The sequence below is a fragment of the Condylura cristata genome, unplaced genomic scaffold (assembly GCF_000260355.1).
Source record: "Condylura cristata isolate star-nosed mole 26May11 unplaced genomic scaffold, ConCri1.0 scaffold00004, whole genome shotgun sequence".
Taxonomy (NCBI): Eukaryota; Metazoa; Chordata; class Mammalia; order Eulipotyphla; family Talpidae; genus Condylura; species Condylura cristata.
This window is the reverse complement of record NW_004567105.1, coordinates 55,170,087-55,195,946: the sequence shown is the minus strand read 5'-3', so window position 1 is coordinate 55,195,946 and position 25,860 is coordinate 55,170,087. Positions and strand designations below refer to the sequence as shown.

General features: G+C 42.5%; 1 protein-coding gene and 1 pseudogene across 3 annotated transcripts in view; both read left to right on the top strand.

Moving 5' to 3' along the window:
* Window positions 1-1,590: 1,590 nt before the first annotated feature.
* On the top strand, window positions 1,591-8,645 carry LOC101629740 (annotated as a pseudogene).
* The window catches only part of ABHD6 (abhydrolase domain containing 6), a 49,956-nt gene continuing 25,806 nt past the window's right edge, over window positions 1,711-25,860 (top strand). The window contains exons 1-3 of one of the 3 annotated variants that reach the window (XM_012720589.1): window positions 1,711-1,838; window positions 12,677-12,737; window positions 24,425-24,576. In XM_012720589.1, the coding sequence (XP_012576043.1) occupies window positions 24,458-24,576 (119 nt within the window). In that variant the 5' untranslated portion in view covers window positions 1,711-1,838; window positions 12,677-12,737; window positions 24,425-24,457. Of the gene's footprint in view, window positions 1,839-12,676; window positions 12,742-24,424; window positions 24,577-25,860 lie in introns of all 3 variants that reach the window. The other 2 variants (XM_012720590.1, XM_004676028.2) reach the window with 2 other exon arrangements.

The window sequence follows — 25,860 nt, the reverse complement described above, 5'->3', positions numbered from 1 at the left end:
AGGAATGAACAAACATTTTGGTGGGAGAAGCTCAAAGTGCATTGTGGTCCCAAAGCAATCAAATAAGAATCTTAAAGATTTCCTGGAGGAAGTAACATTTAAATCCAGGTTTGGAAGAGGAAGGAGTAGCCAGAAAATGCATGGGAAAAGTTCTTGGTGAAAGGAACAGCCCATGCAAAGGCATAGTAGATAAGAGCTCAGTCTGAATACTGAGATGAGTCAGAGTACTAAATTGAAGTCAGATATTCAAACCATAAGTTTTGTAGCAGATAAACTAATCAGGAAGCTCCATTTGCTTTCAGTGGATAATAGCCTTTATGCTCTCTTCCATACACACACACATATATTCTGTTCCTAATGAGGTTTGATAGCTTTTATGTTTTAAATATTTATTTATGCATACAAGAACGGGTGTAGGCAGAGGTGGTGGGGAGGGGTGTGGGAGGATTCATCAGAGACAAAGTGGCAGATGTACTGAAAAATACTGCTGGGGGAGCAGTGGGTCAGACCGGAGAGGTCTTCTTTGCCATGTGGGCCAGCCCCCTGGACAGGGATCAGTGGCTAGCATAGCTTGATAGTGCTAAGACCTTAGCCCCTGCAATACCAGGGAGGCCCGAGGTTTGATTTTTTTTTTTTTTTTAAAGATTCATTTATTTGTACATACAGAACTGGGGTACAGGCCAGAGGCTCAGGGGCGGTGAGAGGCTTCACCAGAGACAGAGTGGGGAGCAGAACAGTCAGATCGACGAAGTACACTGCTGAGGGGAGCAGCGGGCGGGTCAGGAGAGGTCTGCCACGCCATGTGGTCGCCTTGGTCACCTCCGGGGCAGGCGGGAATCGAACTCATGTGGAAGTGGCTTTAGCCTCTCAGTGCAGTGCCTTAACCCACTGCGCCACCAGGGAGGGCCCTGATTGTTTTTAAAAGGAAGAAATGGCCTTTTGGGGATTTAACCAGAGGTGACTGAAGGTCTTTGAAGATGCCAGTGGCCCTCTGTCCAACCTCCCCCTCCCCCAACTTTGGAGTCAGAGGACCCTGCTTTCATACTCCCAAATCGGGATTTTTTTTTTTTTTTCAGCTGAATCGCTGACAAAAGCTTCTTTTCAAGAAAGGATGCCAACACTAATGCCTACCTCAAAAGATTGAATAAGAAAAGCATTGTATGGTAGAGTAGATTTTTCTTGCCTGTGAATTTCTGTCTGTTCCTGAGCCCGTTTGAGTGAGATCCAGCCTGAGTCTCTTGGGCCAGTGCAGTGTCCCGCAGCGCCAGGCACCTAGTAGATGCTCAGTAAATGAAACAATGCGCAACGAATTCTGGGGTCGCATTGTGGAACTGTGGCTCTTTGGATTCCAATCCGTATCCCCCACCCCCACCCTCTGTCCCCCACCCAAGCGAGCTTTTTAGGACGCGATGCTTGGGTTCCGCCTCCGCTCCTGGCTCTGCGCCCAGGACACTGTAGGCGCTGGGGCTCCTGCCTTGGCCTCACGATGCTTGGAGACAGGTTGCTGGGGTCGGGTTTGCGGGATATGACCTTCGCCCTCAGGTTTAACACTATGGGACAGGGATGCGGAAGAGCTGGGGGCTTCTCCCAATGTCCCCAATACCAAAAGCGAAGGAAGGGGAGCTGAGCTGGGGAGGAGGAGGGGCCCGGGCGGAGCCAACTTTTCTGTCGGAGGACGCTGGCCAACACGCCGCGCCTTTAAGGCATACAGCAGAACCCGCGCCCGGAGCAGAGAGGCGCTCGGGCTCCGCGCTGCGGCCGGACCGAGTTGGGGGCTGGGGGCCGCGGGCTGGCGTCGGGACCGCGCTTCTCGACCCCGAGAGCCTTGGTCGGGTCAGGTGAGCGAGGGCGGGGCCGGCCGGGGGGAGGTTGCCCACCTAGGAGGGAGTTGTCGGGGGCTCCCTCTTGGCCCCGCTACCCACCCTCCACTTCCCGAGTCCGGTTGCCTGGCCTCCCCACGAGCGGGCACCGGGTGAAGATGGGTCAGGGACCTCTGCCTGCCTTTCTGCTCTGTTCAGTCTCGAGCATCAGCCCTCGTGCTTTCCCTTCGGTTCCTGGATAGGTTTGACATTCCCGAATCCCCATCCCTCCACTTCCCGTGGCTAGGCTGCCGGACCCCCTAAGCCGAGGGACAAGGTGAGGACGGTTCGGGGACCTGCACCCTCTTACAACTCAGCCTCCCGGCCCCTCGCCCTAAGCACTCCCCACCCAACGCCGGGATGGTTTGAAGGCTCACGCATCCCCGCTCCGTCCATTTCCCCGGAAAAGCCTGCAGCTCGCAGCCCTTGGTTCCAGTGTTATCTTTCCCAGTCCCGATCCAGACCTATGCACCCCTCAAGACCTCTCCCTGCCAGTGCCTACCCCCAGCAGCCTTTCGGCTTCCCTTTCCCAGCCTGCCCTAGTATTCTCCTTCGTACGTCTCCTCCTCTCAACCGGAAAATCAGGATGCTGGTCCAACCTCCTTGGCAGCCAGGTGCCCGCCTGCCCGGGTCATGTCCCCCACCCACGCCTACGCGGGTCCTGGTAGTCTGGGAATTGCGGATTGTGTAATGCCCGCTGCAGGGCAAAGCACGCGTGGTGTAGAATTTGCACCCCGAAGCGTGCAGACCAGTGGAGGAGGCCACTTGGCATGTGAGGTAGGGAGGAAGGACAAGGATGCCAGAGGGTCTAGAAGTTGTGCATCCAGGAATGTTTTTTATGCCCCATAAGGTGGATGGTTAAGAAATCCCAGCAGGGACTGAAGGGCAACCTTTGCTCTACCCTTACCTACTTAGCAATCCCTAATGACTGAGATAAAAATAGTTCATTGTTTATAATAGGTGATGCAGAATAAGCAAATACTGATTGTCAGGCTCTGTCTGAGCATGTTAAAGAGATTGGCTGCCTTACTCTTCACAGTAGGTTCATATAGTAGATCCCTCTGCTGTGCCCATTTTTCAAAGGACAAATGTCCAGAGGTGGTCCCTTCCCAGGGCACAGTGAGTGACCTCAAAGCCCCTGTTCCAAACCAGTAGACTTATTTTTACACAGTTGTAACCTATACATTCTTATTCACATTTTTATACTATAGAAAGTTAAAATATGAGAAATTAATAACTCATGCTCCTAGCTCCAATGAACACTTCTAAAATTAGGTTCTCAGATCAGCTTGGGGGTCCTTTGTGTCCTCCTCAAGGAGACTGATGCCCAGAGAGCAGAGAAGATTGTGTGAGGATAAAGAGCTAGAAAGTTCCAAGCCTGGCATGCAAAATGGGATGGTTTTAGAATTCTTAATAGGTATTGATCCCTAGGCTGTCTTTGCCAACACCCCTCCTAGCCCATCCCATCAGTCAAGACCCTTCCCCAGAGGCTAGGGAGGGACCCCCATCCTCCTCTGCATCCTAACCCAGCCTCCTTCCCAACTGCCTTTGCTATAATCTCTCAAATCTAAATCTTACCTACCCCTCAGGGCCCAACTCAGCTGTTCCTTCCAGGAACATACCGATGTCTTCCCTGTCTCCAGCTGAAAGCTGTTCCTTTCTCCCCTCTCTGCTTACTACCTCCTACTACTGCAGTTGCATTTGGAAAGTTCGGTTGCACGTACGTGTCTGCCTTGCCTTTGGGGAGCAATGGTACTGGCATGATCAGACTCCTCCTGCCACATGCCTGGTGACTCCCCAGGACAGAAAGGCCCCTAGGCAGTTGGGCTGGTTTCTCAGAATTTTTGTATTCTGTATCTTACCTTCTTTCATTGAACTGCAGCCAATCACAGGGAGAATGGCCCAGCCTGATGCCATACATTATAGTGAGAGTGTTCAAATCCAAAGATTTCTCACCAGAAAATCAGAGATTTGGGTCAAAAATTGACCTCTACTACTTACAAGCTATGTGACTACAGGGCAGTTATCTCTGAGTCTTGCCATCTATTAAATAGTAACAGTTCTTTCTTCAGAAGGCAGTGGTGAGAGTTAGATAAACTGAGACACAGGGCCCAAGGGGCTTGATGGTGCAAGCTCGCAATAAACAGCTAGTTAGGAGGCTAAGCAGTAGTTGCTCATCACTGTGAATTACTGGAGAAATATTAGAGCATAGCTCTGGGTTCACACTGACTGCTTAGAGGTGAGCCAAAGGAGTTTGGGCCAGATTTGGTAAGCACAGGTGCTCAGAAAGACCTGTGAAAAGAAAAGGAAGACCTATGTGGCTTTCTTCAACTCTAAACCATCCATATGCCTTTCTCTTTTTTAGCTTTAAAAATGTATGAGCTTTGAATTCTGTGAAGATTCACACATGTAGAGTGAATGTGTGAATGCAGTTTGTGTTATTGTAAGTAATTATGAAAGTTCATGTTATGAGAAAAAAAAACTGTTCTGAAAAAAAAAATGACTTGTTCATAGAGGTGACCTTGGTTTGCAGTGTGTGTCGGTTCAAACCTATTTTAAGGCAAGAGGTGAGAATCAAAGTGATCCCAGGATTTGAAGGGAAGGAAAGCAAGGGTGGGTGAGTGCTTTATTTTAGTAGACTAGCAAGCTGTGGAAATTAACTTCCCTGTGTCATAGCCTTAACCACTTTTTTTAGCCTTTTTGGTGACTAAAGTTAGTGATGAGCATTCAAAAGAAAAGGGCCAGGAATGTGTTCCCCAGAGCTAAGTGTTTGGAATATGTTTGGGAAACTAGATCTGCAAATAGGAAAAACTGCTTAAACATTTCTCCTAAATTGGTTCTTTAGTGGAATAAGTTGGGATTCTGTTTGGTGATTGAAAGACTGATGAGTTTAGATATTTACAGACTTGTTTTTGTAGGGACATAAACACTTTCTCTAATACCCAAGATGGTGGCCACTAGCTGCATGTGGTTATATAACATCAAATTAAGTTCTATTTTCAGGCATACTAACCACATTCAGGATTTCACTAGCCACACGTGACCACCAACTATTGTATCAGACAGGACAGATAAAGAACATTCCCATCATTGTAGAAAAGTCTATAGGACAAGTCTAAATCAATATGGCCATGGCCAAGGCTCTTAATGTGGGGTTAAGTTTTATCTGCCTGACAAGACATCTGTAGACCAAGAACTGGAGAATGCAGAGGATGTTACGTTGTCAAGAAAGAGCATGTTAATAAATTCCCTTTAGTCTCATTTTGGCTGTCTGGCTCCCTGGCTTTCATGCTGCCAGATTCAGATGATGAGGGAAAGGATGGGATCCCATGAAATGGCTTTGAGCAATGCTTCCCCCTGGCTGCATATTCCATCCAGGGGACTTTCAAAACAAAGAACATGTCTAGGCCAGCTGAATCTTAGTCTTCAGGGGTGGGGTCTCAGAATCAATTTTTTGTAAAATTCCCTGAGGGACCCTAATGTGGATCCAGGATTGAGCACAACTGTCTTCAGGACTGAACTTCAGAAAAAAATCCTTGAGGACTGGAAGACAGTGTTTCAAGGTACCTTTAGTAGGTGACTAAAACTGTTCCTCATTGATGTATGTGGTAATAAATCAAAGGTTGGAGTTGCCCTTCTCTGGAAGGATCCTCATCTTGGACATGTGGCAGTGGCTGGAGACAGTTTTGGTTCTCACGACCTGCTGGCATCTATTGAGCAGGGGCCCAGAATGTGTTAAATGTCCTGCAGGGTAGCCTCCCACAACAAAGAATCACCCAGCCACAAATGTCGCTGGTGCCACAATTGAGAAACCCTGATCTAGACAATAATTTTTGCAAACCAAAGGTCTCATTAACTTTGGCTATAGTGGCCTCCTTAAAGAAGATCATGATATTCTCCTAAACCAGCCCATCAGAATCCCTTTTGCTCATATTCTAGGCTTTCCAGTCCCCAAAACCATGAAGGGTGTTGTATATGTGGTTGGATGTGTTTAGGGAGGTGCCAAGCTCAGAGCTGAATCAGGGAAACAGCCTGCGGAAGCCCTGGGCAAAGGTCCTTAACACTGCGCAGGTTGGGATCTTCTTAAGTAATTTCCTTAAGTAACAGCAGCCTGTGTTTTTAGGCAGTTTCCCAGAAGCCATGGCTGTCTGGCTGTTGGTATTGGGTGTTTGCCTTGTGATGGACCCAGAATAGGATTCAAACCTTTTAAATTAATGAAGTTTGGGAACCGAGATATGGGGTAGACTCTAGACATGTAAAGGTAGCACACAGATGTGCCCACTAACACACGCATCTTAACCAACCTAAGCACAGTGACAGTTCGGGTGGTGGAGGTGTGGCAAGGCAGCCTGGCTTGGCCTGATAGGGCCGCCAGCTGCTTCATCTGTTCAATGTGAGCACTTGAAATTTGCTGCACAGCATTTTGAGCACTCCCTACCATCCTCTCATTTCCTCCCCTTGCTGAGGTTCTCAGACGTTACTGGACTTACCAACGTCACCCATCTGGTCAGTGGCGAAGCAGAGATTTGAGCCAGGTTATGGAACTGTAAAACTGAACTCTTTGAGGAGCGTTTAAGACAGAGTTAATGCTTTTATAGCTAAGACTTATAGGTTGAGGAGCTCTCCAGGCAAGAGGGAGGAAAAGTGTGCCAGGAAGAGGGGGACATGGTACCAGAGCCTTATAGGTGTGAGGAGCATGATGTGGCAGGGTGCTGCAGCTCATTCAGGGAAGGTGGGAGTTAGGGACAGAAGAGGATGACACTTGAGAGAGTTAGACACCATATCCACATCTTGCCGAGGGGCCACCATCAGCCGCTCATGGTGAACTGGAAGCAGAAGAAAACTGTGACACTGGGCAGCTTGCTTAACTGCTCTGCGTCCAGCTTCTCCACTGGAGCCTCTCATACCCTACTCTGATTTTGCTGGTGAGGAAATGGCCTGTGCTGACACTGTCCATTTGTAACTTTCTAACGTGTTTGGAATTTGCCCACCAACAACAAGCCACAGTATGTACTAAAGTGCTGTGACAGATACAGAGATGTTGTAAGTCTTGTCTTCAAGGAGTTTGTAACATACTGGAGAGTATAGCTAGTGTTCTTATGAGTACTGTGATAGATGACACAGATCCCAAGTACCACGAAAAAAGGTATTTCTACAAAAAACTCTGGTGCAGGGAATGAAGTGTAACTTCCTAATGACTCTGGGGCTGATGGAAGGAATTGGAAGAGTTAATTCCTACCTCTGCCAGGAAGGCTTGTGAAGAAGATGGGGATAGGTTGAGGATATCATTCAAGGAGAGATAATGGTGGAAAATGAAGAAAAATAGAAATCCAGTTCAGATAGTCACTGGATAGTAAAGTTATTGGCACATCTGATATCCAGTTCCTCAGTTTTCTCTACAGGAAAAAATTCAGTAAACTTAGGTTCTGCCATATCAGCCCTCCCTGGTCTTTAAGCCTGGTGTCAAACCATGCTCTCAGTGTCTCCACAGCTTTGTCATCTGTCTCTCCCATGTTTCAGGGTATTTTGAAAATACAAAGCAACCAGGGGAAAGTGAAATTGTAATCTTATGCAAGAGGCAAGATGTCACAAAATATAAGTAAGTAGCATTGAGGACTGCTTGAATGACATGCCAAGGTAATGGTAGATGAGGATCTGCCCCTGGGAGACCTGGTAATTGATAAAAAGAATGAAAATCAAAGAATTGAGAGGCCTTTGAGAAATTAATAAGGTGTTTTTGTGAAAATGTCTTCTTTAACATAGCACTGTGATAAGCAAATGTTAAATGGAAGGATTTACTAAGCAAAACTGAGTTTTACACTTAACTGTGAAGTTTTCAGTTGTGGCTTTATGATTATTTATCCCTTGTTCCAAGATTTAGCACAAGTTTGCAATTATTAGCTAAATTTTGTCCACTGTTTACTATTACTTTTAACATAAAATTTTTCAAGGAGGTAGACAGTGTGCCTGGGTTTGGTGCAGCTATGATTGATTGTTCAGGGACCCAAACTGAGCAACTGTGGTCTGAATGTCAGGCAGAACCAAATTGAAATCTTCTTTTCACAGTTGGCACAGACTGTTGTGACGACTCAATTCAAAGGAGAACAGACAGGTTGAAACTTCCTAGGGAAAAAATCGGATGCTTTCACTCTCTGATTTCTGTAGATTCCAAAGAAGATAATAGAGATTAAAAGGTTGATGGGAGAAAAGATGAGAGAGGCTGCCTTTTTACTGACTGAGGCCAAGTTCACAGTGTGGGAATTTAACACCACAGTTATCCAAAATGTAAATAAAGCCCAAGTGAAGATATGAGTGAAGAAAGATAATGCAGCGGGTACTAATGTGCTGGTATTTGAAGATCACCATGAAGAAACTGACAGTGTAACAGACTGGTTTAGCTGAGGTGGGGAACAGGTAGCTAAATTCAAAAGGAATTGCAACAAAGCAGTAGAACTACCCTCCCTGTAGACTTCTTATTTTGGATGAGGCTGTTAAGACATCCAACAGGCATGTAAATAAATGCATTGAATAAGTCCTCTTTCCCCCATGGAACAGACCTCTGCTTTTATCATCACAGAACTGCTGTAGGAGAGAGAACAGGAAGAGTTCTACCAGTTAAAGAAAGCACAGGAGGATAAATAGTTTCTCGTGGAAAAACCTGAGGATCTAGAACAACGAAGGGCAGCTGGTGTGTTGATGGAGCCGGCTAATCTTTTGGCTGAAGAAAATAATGAGGGTATTCTGTTTGAATCATCTTTTTTGCTCTGGTTCTTTTTGAAACCCTAACATGGCACCATTTAATTTATGTTATGTTGGTTTGGTTTGTGCCTATTTGGTTTTTTTTTTTTTTTGGCCTAAGAATCTATGGTTACAGGTTTTGTAGAATTGTATTTCAGCCACAGAAGAGATTTGTAGAAGCATCTCAGGAACTCATAGGAATATCTGTACTGCAGAAGTGTCACCCTACTCCATTTATGTCTGTGTAACAAGTGATCTGCTTATGCTAGGAAATCACCCCTCATGAAGTAGCTTCCTAGTGCTGGTCAGCTCCTCACAAACTGTGAGGCTTCTGTGTTTGAGTCTGCTTCAGTTATCTTTGTGTTACTCCTCAAGCTTTATGAAAACCTTATTTTTCCTTGCAAGAGAGTCTCTTTCCTGACTGTTTTGGGAGCAGTTCTGTTGATTGAAATGTGACTATGGAATAAGCAGTAAAATGACTTGAAATGAATTGTTCTTTTTTATTAATTTGTTGATCTAAATAAGTGATGTTCTTGTGCCCATGGGATTGTCATTTGCACAGAGCTTTCTCTGCAGATGTATAGGAGATGGGTAGTCTCTTTGTCCCCCTTCCATATATTTTACTAATAAGCTTACTGAGATGATTGTTGAATTTTAGAGGACTAATAAATATATCATTGCCAGTAAGTTAGAGAAAATAGATCTTTGTTTTTATTTATTTGCATGGAGTTCTAAGCAAAATTGAATTTTGCACTTAACTATGACATTTTCCTTGTGGCTTTATCAAGTGTTCTTTTTCCTGATGCTAATTCAACTGTGTTACAGAGAGCTCCTTTGGGGAAAGAGATTGGCTAAAAGAAGATGGTGATCAGCTCCCAAAGGGCCCTAATGGTGGAACGTAGTACTGGGTGCCAGAAATCTTGTCCTGAGAGAAATCTGCTGGCTGTTTATAACAGGGCTCCTTTTTGTTGAATGATAACTTTGTTCCTGCAGTTGGAAAATACTGTAGATCAATTTCACCTCCTTAAGAAAAGACTAGACTCTCTTTAATTTTGCCTTTCCTCTTACTTAGGAGTGCAGATGTAGGCAGTAGGAGAATGCTTTTGGGTGTCAGGGTTCTATTTCAGTCCCTTTGCTCTGGCACACCATTGAGAGGGCTATTTTAATTCTTTTCAGTCGTGTGGCAAATAGTCACTAGATGATGTTCTTTGCAGCAGTTTACCTTTGAGAGGTGACCTGGCTGACAACAGCTCATGCATTCACACTAATGCATAGAGAAGTGTTTGCATAAAAGCTTGTTCTGGGCTCCCTGAGACTATGAAGATTTTGGGATCCCTGGAGGTAAAGGGTCAAGTGACTTCTGGCTGCTCTTTTACCCAGCAGGAGACTGGCTTGTATCACTGTAGGATTTCATTATTTTCAACAGGAATTCAAGCGGGTGGTTATTTCAAACTCTCTCCACCACCTACATCTTGACTGCAGAGGCTGATGTTTGAAAGTACCAGATTATATCTGGGCACATGTTGTTGCTTTTTCATTTCCTGCTTCTTGACCAATGTGATGGTTAGAAGGTAGACCCCTGCCTTCCAGCTGGCTCCTGATTGAGCTGCTTGCTCTGCTTCCTCTGAGTGTTTCTCCTCACAGAGGAATGGGTGGCGGATTTCCTGGTTCTCTGATTTTTCCACCCACAGGACCAGCCTGGTTTGATGTTTCCTTGCTCACTGGAATCCATGGCCAGGTGGCAGAAGCAAGAAACAGGGCTGTGTGGTACTTGAATGAGAACCCCTGTGGGGAACAGTTGCTGGTATTTCGGTCTAGCGCAGAGTAGATATGAATGTCTGATTTAGGGAAGGTCCAGTGTGGTTTCAGGATGGAATTTTTTTTTAAAATTGACATAACTTTGGTTTGTGCCATTACATAAAAGTCAGGTATATAACATCATAATTTGATATCTATATACACTACAAAGTGATTACCACTAAACAGGATGGGAATTCTTATCTTCTATCTTAGAGTGCTGGACTTTCACCCTTAAACACTGAAGCTCCTGCCAAAGTGATTTAATCTTTGGACGGTCACATAAGGTCCTCCAGTCTTTGTTATCTTAGTAGGCAGCCAGGTCACTGTTGTGTAGAGGGATTTGATCCTAACATTCACATTTGTAATCCTCTTCTTCTTAAGGTAAACAATGAAGTCTTGGCTGCTCTAATGGATTCTTTTTTTATTTTCCTCATAATGATTCTAAAACTGACCAGTGGAACTTTTTGTGGAAATAAAAATATTCTGTTTTCTGTGCTCAAAATATGGTAACCACTAGTACATGTGCAGGGAAATACATTGTTTAATGAAATAGGAAAAGTCATAGCTGTGTAAATTAGTTGTCATTCAAAAGGCACAAAAGGGTATCTGTGATGTCTGCTTTGTTTCTTGATCTAGCTCCCACATCAACCATAACAAAACAATGTGTGTGGCCTCCAGAAACAACATTTCACCTCATATAACCTCTCTATCCTTTCTTCACTCTTGCGCCTCTCCTGTCTCTCCTTTTGTGCAAGAGGTGTTATTTTCTCTGCTCTCTTCTGCTTTTCAAGTTTTGGAAGTTATTACTCCTGGAGCCAAATAGAACTATCTTATTTTAATGATATATTTAGGCTGTATGTAATATTCTTTTGTAAAAATGTATCCTCGTTTACCTGACATCCCCTATAAAATGGTTGTGTGAGTTATTGCCATTCTCTGCCATAATCCTGTAACAAATAACATTGCACACACATTTTAACATGTTTAAGATTAAGCATAGATAAATTCCTAGATGTGAGACTGTTAGGTCGAAGGAATGTACATTGCTACAGATTTTTGCCAAAATTCCATCTAGACTTTGTTAATGGAACTGCAAATTGGGACATTGTGTGATGCTTCTATTTCCCCATAACCTCAGCAGTTCAGTCTGTTAGGAAACTCTGCTTCTTTACCAGTACAGTAAATAAAAATCTCCATAACCTTGTTGTTTTAATTTGTATTTTCTTATTATAAATGAAATTGAGCATCTTTTTTACATGTTGAAGAGTCATTTGTATTGCCTTTTTATTAAATTACTCAGAGTATTTGCCCATTTTTTTTATTGGATTTTTTGTCATCATTACTGTTGTTTTTATTGATCTGTAGAAACCCTTTGTACATTATGGAAATTAGTCTGTTGACCTTGATAATGTGCTGATAAATTTTAATCTCATTCACAGTATCTCTTTATTTGTAGACTTTTTTTTTTAAAGATCTGTTTTATTTATGCATACAGAAATGGGGTGTAGGCCACAGATGTGAGAGGATTCATCAGAGACAGAGTGGGGAGAAGAACAAGCATATGTACTAAAATATACTGCTGAGGGGAGCAGCGGGGGAGACCGAGGAGGTCTGCTGTGCCATGTGGACTAGCTCCCTGGAAGGCAGGGGATCACACTTGTGCTGCAGTGGCTGGCGATAGCATATAGTGCTGTCTTTAACCCCTGTTCCATTAGGGAGGTCATGTCTACCTGTTTTTGATCTGTGTGATCAATCCCGTCTTGCCAGACACTTGTAGAAATCCACCTTTATCCGTCCAATGGTACCCTCTTTCTCCCATTCCTTTCTGAATATAACCTTTAAGTCAACCCTAATCCCAGAGGGGAGTTTTTATCTCTGTATGAGGGTCTTAAGTTTAGTATGGGCCCCTCTTGCCCTAGTGAACCTGTTCTTCTCCTCCACCCACTCCCCATCCTGTTTTTGCTTTTCTCACCCATGGAGTCGAGGATCGCTAGGCCCTGCTCATGCTTTCTCCTCACACTGCTCTGAGATCTCTCCTTTGCCCTCTTCACACCTTTGGAGGCTTGGCTCAGTTTCTGACATGCTCCATGCAGATTGCTTCATTGGGGGAGGTGAACTGGAAGCAAACTATAAAGCTGCAGGATATTTGTACTTTACCTGTGCCAAGGAAGAGAGCATTCTGTCTCCTCTGAAGCCCAGCAATTTCGCTGTCTGTTGCACTTCATTCATATTCCTTAATATGATTTAATGCTTTGTCGTTTTCTTTCTTGTGTTTCCAGAATCTCATTTTCAGCTTCTGCCAGTCAGCAGCAGTTGGGAAAAAAGACTATTCCTCAAAGAGTGAGTATGTATTTATTTTAAAGATTTATGTATTTATGCATACAGAACTGGGGTATAGTCCAGAGGTACAGAGCCTTCACCAGAGACAGAGTGGGGAGCAGAACAGGCAGATCAGCGAAGTACATTGGCTGAGGAGAGCAGCAGGTGGGTCAGGAGAGGTCTGCCACGCCATGTGGTCACCTCCGGGCTGGGGATCAAACGCATGCTGAAGTGTCTTTAGCTTCTTAGTGCTATGCTTTAACCTGCTGCACCACTGGGGAGGGCCCCCGAATATGGATTTTTAACACGATAGGTTACCAGAAAAGAAGAACCCAGCAGCCCTTGCTGAGCCTCATCCTTCAGAAGCTCCTTCACAACCCCTTTGCAGACCTGTTTGTAAAGGGTGATTTCTTTGATGGGGAGGCAGTTGGGCAACTGAGTGGTCCATAAGCTCAAATATGTACCTGTCAGCTCTCTGCAAACAGTACTTAATGACTGTACCAGGAACAGGAGGGTTTTGAACTTGAAGGGAGTCTTGCAGACCTGGGCCACTGGAGATGGGCTGCTTTCCTGGGGAGTATGACACTGGAATCTGCCTTGAAGGCAAAGGGATCATTAGACAGCCAGCACAGGAGAGCACTCCCCATGAAGGACTCACAGAAATGAGACTGCATGGGGGCAGGGGTATTATTTGGGGTGCAGGTGGAGATGTGGGAGTTCAAATAGGAAATTGGGTTGGGATCATGTGGTGTGGTTGACATTCCTTTTAGACCAGAGCCAAATAATCCCTGGTGTGAATCGAGAGGGCTGTGCTGGCAGCAGGTGGTGGATGGCTGAGTGGGAGGTGAAAGAGCAGCTTTTAGAAATGGTAGCAAGAAGTGACCTGGCTCTAAGGGTGCTGTGGTCAATCTACACAAAGATCTCACACCTGGTGAGCTTGTATCAGCTGGAAACTTCCCTTCCCACCCAACATTCCTAGTAATTATGGAGCCAGACTGGCCTAAGGAATTGGTTGTAAGAGATGTTCAGGGGTCTAGACTCCCTAAAGCTGTGCTGTGTAATATGGTAGCTCCTATTCACTTGTGATGGGTGTGACTAAACAACTGAACTTTTCATTTTATTTCATTAATTTAAGTTTAAATAATTCTCTAGAATGGCAGAGTTGGCGATGACTCGACCCTTTGGTTGTAATGCTGGCACCACAAACAGAATGGTGAGCAAGTGGGCATAGGGCAAGACTCATCAGAGTCTCCAAGGCTAGGCTGATGAGGCGACTGTTGGCAGAAACCAGTGAACCCCAAGGGCGAGGCTGTATCTGATTGTAAAATTGTTAGGTCATGGGAGTGGCAGACAGGTTTTTGAAAAAATTGAGGAGGAGGTCCTACTTTAGTTATATTGACTTTTGAATTCCCTACAAAGGGAGTTATGGAGGATGTAGGAATGAAGAGCTTTAAGGGAAGGCAGTAAAGAGAGCACCAGGGGAATATCTAGGGTAGAGTAAGAGAGCATCTGGGGCTATACAGAGGAGAGCTTGAAGGAGCAGCTGAGGGCCCATGCCAGGTGCCAGGTGTGCTCACAGCTTGTTTCACTGACAGGGAGTCAGCTGCAAAGTATGGAGACAGGGGCTCTGCTGGGCCTCCCTGGTGGTGCAAGGGTTAAGTCTCAGCACTATCAAGCTATTGCTAGTCACTGCTATGACCTGAGTTTAATCCACTATGACCTGAGTTTGATCCCTGGCCAGGGACCTGACCACATGGCTCAGCAGACCCCTCCTGTCTTGCCCACTGCTCCCCTCAGCAGTGTATTCCAGTAGATCTACCTGCTCTGCTTCCCACTCTCTCTGGTGAATCCTCTCATACCTGGCACCTCAGGCCTACACCCCAGTTCTTGTGTGCATAAATAAATAAAATAAATCTTTAAAAGAGAAAAGAAATGGCTAGCCAGAGGAGGGGTGGAGAGGGAGGACCCATGAGAGGGGTGGAGAGGGAGGACCCATGGGAGGACCCATGAGACCAGAAGGCAGAGGTTAGTTCCTCTTGGCAGTTATCCTGAGTGCCACACCATGATGTCAGTGATGACAACCTAGCTTTTTGCTGAAAATTTCAGTGTGGTTTTCCTCCTGTGCTAAAGAAGATATTTTTGATAAGGAGTTAGAACTGCCTATCTCTTAAGTTATTCTGTCTGATCAATTCTGGAGCTTCAGAAGTATAAGGCAATCTGATGCTTTTCTTTTACAGCCATTAGTCATTAGAGATTGCTTTGAGGAATCAGTTTGTCTTTACAAATTGGATTAGATGAAGCAATATTTAACAACTGGGATATTATACTTTGATTTCAGAAACATAGTGTACTCCTAGCAGAAAATGTTTCATAAAGAATTTTCATATTGCAGAATTTAAAGAAACCCAATGGAATAAAGCAAGAAACTAACTGGTAACTTGTGAAGTCAGCTTGTTACTTGTTCATAAGTAATTCTAGAAGTGTAAAGAATATTGATGATCACACTGCAGGCAGCAAACTCTGTGCCTTACATATAATTGACTCACGATAAATTTTGTTTTATAATAAGCTTTGAAAGGGAGCCAAATTGGCATGAACTAGGGACATCTGCAGTATTGGACTGAAGTGCAGATAAGCTTGGGGGCACTTGTCAACTTTAGCTTCTCCATCTGTAAAATGGGGGAAATGCTTCCTAACTCACTGTATTGTAAGGGATTAAAGGAGATAATAAACTGTTTCCCAAGACCTAGCATACTGTAGTTACTCCATAGATGGAGGCTGTCATCCTCACATTTTTAGCTGTGGTGGTGGTGGCTGGCTTATTGTCGTTGTTGTTATGATAGTTGTTAGTATGTTGGAGAGACCAGAACTTTAGGATACACAAGTTTAATAAAATACAGGTCACTGTCTAGGAAAAGGCAAGATTCCATGAACCTGTCTTCCATTATATTTATTCTTGGATTTTTAAATTTTTATTCCAAGATTAAAGTATTGGAATTCAGAATTCCCAGTTTTCAATGAGAACACTAAAAGATTAAATTTAGGAACAGGGCCTCCCTGGAAATGTAGGGGTTAAGTTTTAGCACTATCACACTATCACCCCTGTGGTCTGAGTTCCATCCCCAGCCTGGGAGCTGACCCATATGGCGCAAGGGATCTCTCCTGTCTCACCAGCTGCTCCCTCTGCAGTGTATTTTAGTAGACCTGCCCGTTCAGCTCCCCGTTCTGTCTCTGATGAATCCCCTTACCACCTGCACCTCTGGACTACACCCTCATCATAGGCTGCATAAAGAAATAAATAAACCTTTAAAATTAATAAATAAATTTAGGAACATGAAATATCCTTAACACAGTGATTATTTGGGTCCATTGACATATCTTTAGGCCAAGTAATCTTTGCCCCTGTGTTGAAAGATAAGGCCCTGAAAGCACTATTAATAATATGCTAGGGCCTCCCTGGTGGCGCAAGGAGGTTGGGTCTCAGCACTATCAAGCTATATCCAGCTACTGAAGCATGAGTTTGATTCCCGGCCAGGGAGCTGACCAACATGGCACAGCAGACTTCTCATGTTTTGTCTGCTGCTCCCCTCAGCAGTATATTTCAGTAGGTGTGCCTATCATGCTCCCTACTCCGTCTCTGGGGAATCCTCTCACCCCTGCACCTCTGGCCTATACCCCAGCTCTTGTATGCATAAATAAGTCTTAAAAAAAATATATATATATATATATATATATATATACTAACTGGAAGACACTTGTGGGGTCTGGGATGTGAGACTGTGTCGCCCATCCTGGTGCCATGATGGAACCTCTCCTTCCTGACATTTCAGTCTCCATTGAGCTACTGGGCCACCAAAGTCATTGTTTTAAATGCTGGTGTGCCTCACTTTATAGAACAGATAAGTAAAATGAATATTTTTTCTTTTTCAATCTACTCAGGCAATAAAAATTTTCAAGCATCAACTATATGTCAGGTGTAGTTTTAGGTTCCAGGGAAATATAATAAGGAACAAGATTAGCATCAAGGCAAGCTAGATCCTACTTTTTAATTGCCTGGCATAATTTCAGAAATATTTTAAATCACCAGAGTAGGAAGACAGAAGAAATGATTTGTATGAATGTTCTCATTTAATAGAGGAGGAAAGCAAGGCCTGGCAAAGTCAGCCAGCTGGAATGCCACCCCCAACCCAGGCTGGTGCCAACTGCCTCCTGAATCCGCCCCCTGTCAGCCTCTCCTGTATCACCATCACAATTTCACCAGCTTCCCTGTATTGCATCCTTAGCATTTTTCTTTAAATTGACCTGTTAAATCAATTTAAAAAATTAATTTCCCTCCCTGCTATAAACTGAAGGTATCCAATAAAGTAAAAAACAATGAACAATTATTTATTAAGTAGCTAGACACATTACTTATGGGAGGCCTAAGGGTTACTACGCTGTTTAACACCATACTGAGAATTTCTCTTTCACCTAAACAAGAGTGAGAAAGAACTGAAGAGAGATAACTTTTTGGTCTGCATATCAGTGTTATCTAAAGCTGTTTAGCCCTGAGAATTAGTATTCTTCTGCTCCTTAAAGTTACCTTGTAAGCATTGGTTGTATAGGCCCTATACTTTGGGAAATTCCATGTTATACCCCTCAGAGATTTGATCACTGGTGATCATTGATACCCCTGGCTTCAGCTTTTTGGTCTCTCTCCATCCCCCTCCTCCCCCATTAAGTAGGTAGAGTATCATATAAACAGAGCACTGTAGGGTAGGAAAGCTGACTTTTTATAGGACAACTGGGGCAAGGCCTTTGTAAATAAAGGATGCTTCAGAGATAGGAAGATCGTCATCTGCTCTTTACTGTATAGAAGACTCACCATGTACTAGTTTCTTCACTGGGCCTGGCTGTACTTAACCTCATTAAAAAGTGCGCGGTGTGCTTTGTAATAAGCCTAAATCTTGCTAAATTGATCGTGCTCTACAAAAACTCCTTATGAAGATGGAACCAGGTACAGCCTTCCATCAAACTGAACAACATCCATAGCAAGGGCCTGTAAACCAGTGAGGTTTGCTTTTGATGGTCAGCTTTCTGTTGGGGCTACCGTCTCCAGTGTCAGTCTGTGATATAAATGGTTATGGGCAAAAAAGTTTCTAATTCCTAGTCCAAAGGATTATCATGTAATTAATTTACTGTAACTCAGGGATCAGAGTTCAATGGTGACCCTCAGCAGTTTTTCAGAACTTTGTGTGATATGGCAAGAGCCTTTTGAAGCTGATGGTTCCCATTTTCATCAACTCTTTTGTGGCCCACAGTGTTCAAACACTGTAAAATTCCTTCACTTTGAGATGCATTGGCTTACTCCTGGACAGTGAAGCTTTTTAGCATCATAAATTGAACTTAGCCTAAATGGGGGTGATGCCCTGGGGAGTTTTATTGTATGAAAGAGGAAACATTGGGTCTCTTACAGCTTCATTGGAGATAGTTGTCCCTGAAACAAACAGAATTAGACCCATTTTGTAACTCTGTTTTCATTAATTCATTTATACCTCATTTGTGTCCTGTGCTGTTCTAGGCACTGACAAAGAACATACATGATCATCCTCACCCTCAAGGAGCTACAGTTCTAGAAAGAAACAGGCCAGCGATTTCAGTTGTATAGGAAAGAGTATTTACAGTAACTAAAAACTGAGAGAACACTTGAATCAGAAATACAGACAGTTCTCTGCTCCTGAACAAGAGAGCAACTTTTTTAACTGTGGATGTAGGACTGTACCACATAGAATGTGTGTAAATTGAAAAGAACCAGCTAACCCACAATTCACACATCTGTGATACCCTTTCAACTGTGTGAGAAGCTTGTCTCGTTGAAACTCACTCAAGCCATCTAAGTAGAGATGTCACATCTTCACTGAGAGTTGGAAATGAAAAATGTGGGTATTTATTGAATAGCAAAGAGGTTATAAAGATTGAGAAGGGGCCGTTTGGGGGAAAAAAAAACTAACATGATTGCAAGTTAGAAACCCGTTTTGTAATCATGACTTTATCTGCTGACTTATCTTGGGCAAGTTACTTAACTTCTCTGAGCTAGCTTCTTCAGTTTATAAAATAGGAGATAAAGCATCCACCTTGCCTGTTTGACAGGGTTGGTATGCTATATCAAGATTACAAATTAGTCCACAGAACAAGTTCATCCTGCACCCTGTTTTTTCAAAATAGTTTCATTGGAATATAGTCATACCTGTTTATGGCGTGCTGTATACAGCTGTCTTTTACTACAATGGTTGTTTTCACAGAGCCACTTTGTCTGCACTGCCAAAGTATTTATTACCTACCCTTCATAGAAAGTCTGACCTCTGTTGTGAGGTCATACTGTGCCAATATGGATTCTTTGTAAAATTTAAAAACATTTCATTTGATAGATGGATATAGAAGTGATCTTTCCATTTTACAGCATATATTAGGAAGGTCATGATTTGCTAGGTGTTTATGTGTTTTCTTGAAGAAGTCTCTTTGTTTATGATTAGTGAAATATGCTCTTTTATTAAAAAAAATAAAGATTTATTTGTTTATGCATACAAAAACTGGGGTACAGGCAGCAGGCGAGAGGATTCGCCAGAGAGCATGGGGAGCAGAAGAGGCAGATCAATGAAGTACACTGCTGAGGGGAGCAGCGGGTGGGTCAGTAGAGGTCTGCTGCACCATGTGGATCACTTCCCTGGTAGGGAATCGAACTCATGCTGCAGTGGCTGTAGATAGCTTCATAGTGCTGTGTTTAGCCCGTTGCACCACCAGGGAGGGCCTGTGCAATGTGCTCTAACACAGGTGGCTGGGAATGCACAGTTGGCAAAAGCTACCTGGCTTCCAGGAGTTGTTTTCTCCATGGGGGAGGATGATGAGACCTGAAATTTTTTTTTATCATAAAAAAGTGCATGATGTTTTGAAATCATGAGATGGGATTGGGCAGAGGTTGCATGGCAGATCCATTTTAATCTTTTGAGAAGCCACCATTCTATTTTCCATAAGACTTGTCCAAGTATACATTCCTACCAGCAGTCTAAGAGGAGTCCTCTGTCTCCACATCCTCACCAGCATTTATTGTTTCTGGACTTTTTGAGATGAGCTATTTGCACAAGTGTGTGGTGGCATCTCATTGTGATTTTCATTTATAATTCCCTGAAGATAAGTGACATGAGCATTGTTTCATTAGTCTGTTGGCTGTCTATGTTCTTTAGAGAAATGCTTGTTTAGCTCTTCTGCTTTTTTTAATTATCATCATTGGATTATTTGTCTTTGTTGAATTGTATGACTTCTTTGTAGATCTGTAGATCTTGGATATCAGCCCCTTGTCAGATATGGTATGCAAATATTTTCTCCTATTCACTAGGGTGTTTTTTTTTTTTTTTCATCTAATCACAGTTTCTGTCACTGTGCAGAAGATTTTTAGTTTGATGTAGTCCCAATTGTTTTTATTCATTTGTTTTCCTTGTTGCTGGAGAAGAATCCACAAAAGCATCTCTGAAGCCTATATCATGAGGTATTTGTTTATATTATCTTCTATATATTTTATGGTTTTAGGTTTTTCACCCAAGTCTTTTACCCATTTTGAGTTGACTTTTGTGTATGGTATGAGATAGTGTTCTGGTTTCATTCTTTTGCATGTGACTTCTGTTTTCTCAACAATACTTATTGAAGAGGCTTTCCTTGTTCCAGTGTATGCTCTTGGCACCTTTGTCTATAATTTGTTTTTATGTGTGCATACAAGAACTGGGGTTTAGGCTAGAGGTGTGGAGGTGAGAGGATTCATCAGAGACAGTGGGGAGCAGAACAAGCGGATCTTCTGAAGCACACTGAGGGGAGAAGCAGGTGAGACAGGAGGGGTCTGCTATGCCATGTGGGTTAGCTCTCTGCCAGGGGTGAAATTCATTCATGCTGCAGTGCCTGGTGATAGCCTGATAGCACTGAAACTTTAACCTCTGCATCACCAGGGAGGCCCTAATTGACCATAGTTGTGGACTTACTTTGGGTCTCTCAATTTTATTACATTGTTTGTATGCCTGGTTTGGGTCTGGTACCGTGCACTGGTTATCATGGCTTTGTAGGATAGTTTGAAGTCTGGACATGTGATACTTCCATTCTTTCCTTTTTTTTTTTTTTTTTTTTGTCAGAATAGCTTTGGTTATTCAGGGTCTTTTGTGGTTCTATATGAATTTCATAGAGTGTTTGTTCTGTTTCTTTGAAGAATGCCATTGATAGGGATTGCACTGAATCTGTGTATTGCTTTGGGTAGAGTTTTGACAATATTAATTCTTGCATTCCATGAACAGGGAATACCTTTCCATTTCTTTGAGTCATTCAATTTCTTCTAACAATGTTTAATTTTCTTTGTATAGATCTTTCACCTACTTTGTTAATTTTATTTCTAGATATTTGACTTTTTGGTGTAATTGTAAATGGGATTGATTTCTTAATTTTTTCCTCTTCTAGTTCATTGTATATAGGAAGACAACTGGGTTCTATGTATTAATTTTCTATATTGATTTTGCCACTTTGTTGAACTAATTTATTATTCCAATTAGCTTTTTAGCATAGTCTAGGGTTCTCTGTATGTTATCATGTCATTTGCAAAAAAAAGAAATAATTTCTTTCCCTCTATGGATTCCTTTTATATCTTTCTCTTGTCTAATTGCTCTGGCTTAGACTTCCAATACTATATTGAATAATAGTGGTGAAACTGTCCTATACCAATTTTTTAAAATATGGGATACTTCGCAAATTTGTATGTCATCCTTGCACAGGAACCATGCTAATCTTTTCTATATCATTCCAATTTTAGTGTATATGCTGCCAAAGAAAGCATTTTGATGAGAATTTTAGTGGGAAAGCTTTCAATTTTTCACTATTGAGAATGTTGTTAGTGTGGGTTTGTCACATATGGCATTAATTGTATTGAGATATATTCCACTTTTTCCCTAGGTTTTTTTTTGAGGGTTTTCTTCATAAATGGATGTTGGATTTTATCAGATGTTTGTGTCTGTTGATATAATCATTTTATTATTATTATTATCTTTCCTTTCACTGACATAATGAATTGCATCAATTCAGTTTTGGGATGTTGAATCATTGCTTGTGTCTTTGGTATCAGTCCCACTTGGGTATGACAATCCTTTTAATGGATTGTTGAATTCAGTTTGCTAAGATTTTGTTGAGTGTTTTTGCATCTTTGTTCATTAGGGAAATTGGTTATGTAATTTTCTTTTTTTGCTCCGATATTAGACTAGTGTTGGTCTAATAAAATATGTTTGAAAATATTTCCTCTTACTAAATTTTTTAATTGCTAGAGCTCATGTGTGAAACTGTCCAGCCCTGGACTTTTGATTTTTGGGGAGAGTATTGATTACTGATTTGGATTTCTTTGCATGTGCTTGGTCTATTCAGAATTTTTTCCCTATTCATTCTTGAATGGTTGTATAATTCTAAGAATTTTCCCTTGTCTTCTAGGTTATTGGACTTATTAGTACATAAATGTTGACAATAGTCTCTCACTTTCCTCTGAAAATCTGTGATGTGTATTGTAACTTCTCTTTCATTTCTGATCTATATATGGGAGTTTCCCCCCTCATTTTCTTTGTGAGCCTAGCCAGAGGTTTGCCTATTTTGTTTGTCTTTTTGAAATAACCAGCTTTAGGCTTCATTAATCTCTCTCTCTCTCTCTTTTTTAGAAGATTTATTTATTTATGCATATGGAACTGGAGTACATGTGGTGAGAAGACTCACTAGAGACAGAGTGGGGAGCAGAACAGGCAGATGTACTGAAATATACTGCTAAGGGGAGCAGTGGGTGGGTCAGGCAAGGTCTGCCACGCCATGTGGGTCACCTCCTGGCTGGGGATTGAAGTCATGCTGCAGTGGTTACTGTAGCACCACCAGGGAGGGCCCTTCATTAAATCTCTTAACTTGTCTTTTTTATTTCTATTTCATTTATTTCTGTGCTAATTTAAAAATTTTTCTTGTCTTCGGTTGGCTTTTGGTCTTTGTTTCTCCTTCTTTTTCTAATTCCTTGAAGTGAAAGAGAATGTTATTTTTTTTTGCATTCTTGTTTTGTGCCTACATTTTTATATATTTTCCTCTTAGTAGTGTTTTTGCTGTGTTCCATAATTTCTGGGAGGTTATGTCCTCATTATCATTTGTCTAGAGGTATTTTTTTTTGTCTCTTCTTTGACTTCTCATTAACTCGTAGTCATTCAGTATGTAGTTGTTGAGTCTCCAAGTATTAGAAGTTTTGCCTTGTTTCTTTTTATGGTTGATTTATAGTTTGATACCTTCATGATTAGAGATGTATGGTATGACTTCAGTCTTCATGTAATTGTGGGTTCCTGTCGTGTGACCTAATATGTGGTCAATCCTGGAAAATGTGCCATGTACACTTGAAAAAAGTGTGAGTTCTTTTTGGGGGGGCACGATGCCCTATGTCTATCTATCAAGCCTATGTGTTCTAATTCTTGGCTTAAGGCAATTGTGTCCTTATTTATTTTCTCTCTAGTTGACCTATCTATTGGTATAGCAGGGTGTGAATGCCTCCATCATAAATACTTTTCCCCAATGTCTGTTTTCAGGTTTGATGGCAATTGCCTTATATTTTTTGATACTCCTTTAGTTGGTGAATATTCACTGATGAGAGTCATGTCCTACTTAGATATTGCTTTCTTCATCATTATTTATTGTCCATCCCTGTCTCTTGTTACCTTTTTTAGATGGAAATCTCTATTATCTGATCTATGTATGGCTGTCCCTGCCTTCTTCGAGTCCTGCTTATTTCTCAGGACATTCACTTGTTTTTCTAAGTTTTCTTGTATGTCTTTGATAAGCTTTTATGTATTTTCTCCCACTTGCTTGACTTTCTCTATCATGGCAATTGTGACCTCTGTATCTGATAGCTTCTGTTTTGTTGGTTGAATTTAGAGCTGTGGTCCCTTTGTGGTGTAGTATTCCACATGAAGACTCACACTGCTATTTGTTGTGTTTTTGTCTCCCCATTATTTGCTTTCAGGTCTCTCTGATGTTGTCTTGGTGTACATGGGAGGTGACCTTGCACTTGTGCCCGTTTGCAGGGCTTACCTCGGCCACTGATGATGACGTGGCTTGGCTCCGTGCTCACACCTGCTCCAGGATCCCCACCAAGACTGTGTTGCTGTTGGAAGGGCACTTGTTAGGGGTGTTTCTTCACTAGCTTCTGCTTGGGGATCCCTCCAGGGTCACACTGCTGTCATCAGGATACTCCCTGGGTTTACCCCCAAGCTCACTCCCACTTGGGGATCCTATGAGGGGCACAGTGGTGTTTCCCAAGTTCAGCCCCAGGATCCTGCCATCAGCCCACAAGTCTGTGAAAGGTTGCTGTGCCTGGACCTTGCTGGTTCCACTCTGCTCTTCTCTGGAGCTGCAGGGCCCACTAGGGCTTATCCACCTGCCTAGGTGGGCTGCTTCTTTGGTTCATATCCTGCTGACACAGGTCCCTCTCCTCTGGGTAGGACTCCTAGCATGTGCTACCATTGTCTGTTCTTTCAGTTTTTTTTTGTTTTGTTTTTGTTTTTTCCTGCTGCAGTATAACTGCAAGTATGCAGAAGAGATGAGCTTAGCATCTTCACTCTGCATCTCCATCACCTTTCCTCCTGACCTTTACCTTATTCTGGCCTTCACTTTTCTTTTTTCCCTTTGCTTCGTAGGCCACAGAGGAGTCAGCCAGCCTACAAAGCAGGATGGATCTTGATGTGGTCAACATGTTTGTGATCGCTGGTGGGACCCTTGCCATCCCCATCCTGGCTTTTGTAGCCTCCTTTCTACTGTGGCCTTCTGCACTGATAAGAATCTACTATTGGTAAGTTCTATTTATAATAGAAGTTTTCAAGGCTATCATAATCATGTCATCTCTCCTTGTCCTTTTGGTAATTATTAATAGTTTATCATGAAATATTTCATGATAAGGTGTCCTTTTTGGGGGAGCTTTCTTGGCATATTGGTAGTAGGTTCTTCCTAGATAAATTTTCTCAGGTTTCTGATGGTTATTTTATTCGGGAGGCTACCTTTACTATCACAGTCACAAATTCTGTCTTTCAGCAAGTCTTGTGAGTATTTTTGTGAATTACTTTGGTATTTTCTTGGCTATTGGGCTTTGATCCAGTGATGTCCTGACAGATGTGATGATGTGCACTGGGAAATTACTCAGAAAGACTGGGACCAGGGAGATGGCATGGGCAGACAGGGCAGTTTTAGATTTGTTTTAAAAGTGTTCTCTAGTAAAGTGACACAAAGAAATACAGATTTTCAAAGCTTTTATTCTCACATCGCTTTTCTACTTCTTACCCTACTTACATACCACCTGTTTTCTCAAAGGAAAGTTTTGAGCTTTTAGAGAAAATGAATACTTTTATTTAGGATCAAAGGTAAGGGTTGCAGCCCAGTCACACATTCCTAAGCTAAGGTTGGCAAAACCTACAGGGGAAGCTGTCAGTTATTTAAGTTGTTTCTCAAAATTATGATCAGCTACTAGGTGTCTAAGGGGAAAAGTCCATTGTCAGCCACCAGCAGTTTGCTTCCAGCATGTTAGTGCTTTTACCAGTGGGTGCTTTTAAAAGTATTTTCATGGGTATTACAGTCTGTACTTCTCCCTGGCCCTACTTTAAACATCCTTATCAGTAACGGTGCCCTTTTGGAATTTTTGCCTCCACACCCTTCCACTTTTCTTTCATGCTTTCTTCAATCACTTTTTAAAAAAATCTTAAAAAGAAATCTTAACTCAGTTTGAAAACAATAAAAATATTACTACTTTAAGTGGAAAGCATACCATAAGTAGTAACTTCATATTCAAAAGTAAAAGTGATTCAATATCAATAGGCAATGTTCCTAAGTTGTAGCCTATAGAAACTGTATCTCTTCTCTTTACTACAAAGTATAAGAGAAGTGTCAAGGCTGTGGCTGCCCAGGGCAAAACCTTTCTCCTTGATGGAATCAGAAGGTTAACCATTAAAGAGCAACTTTATCTTGATGTGCTTCAATGAGTTTTCATGCCACAGACCATTTGCCAAGTAGAATCACGCCAGTTATTCCCACAGCATGTATCTCGTGGTGAAGAAAATACTGAAACAGACCTGGTGTCAGGGAA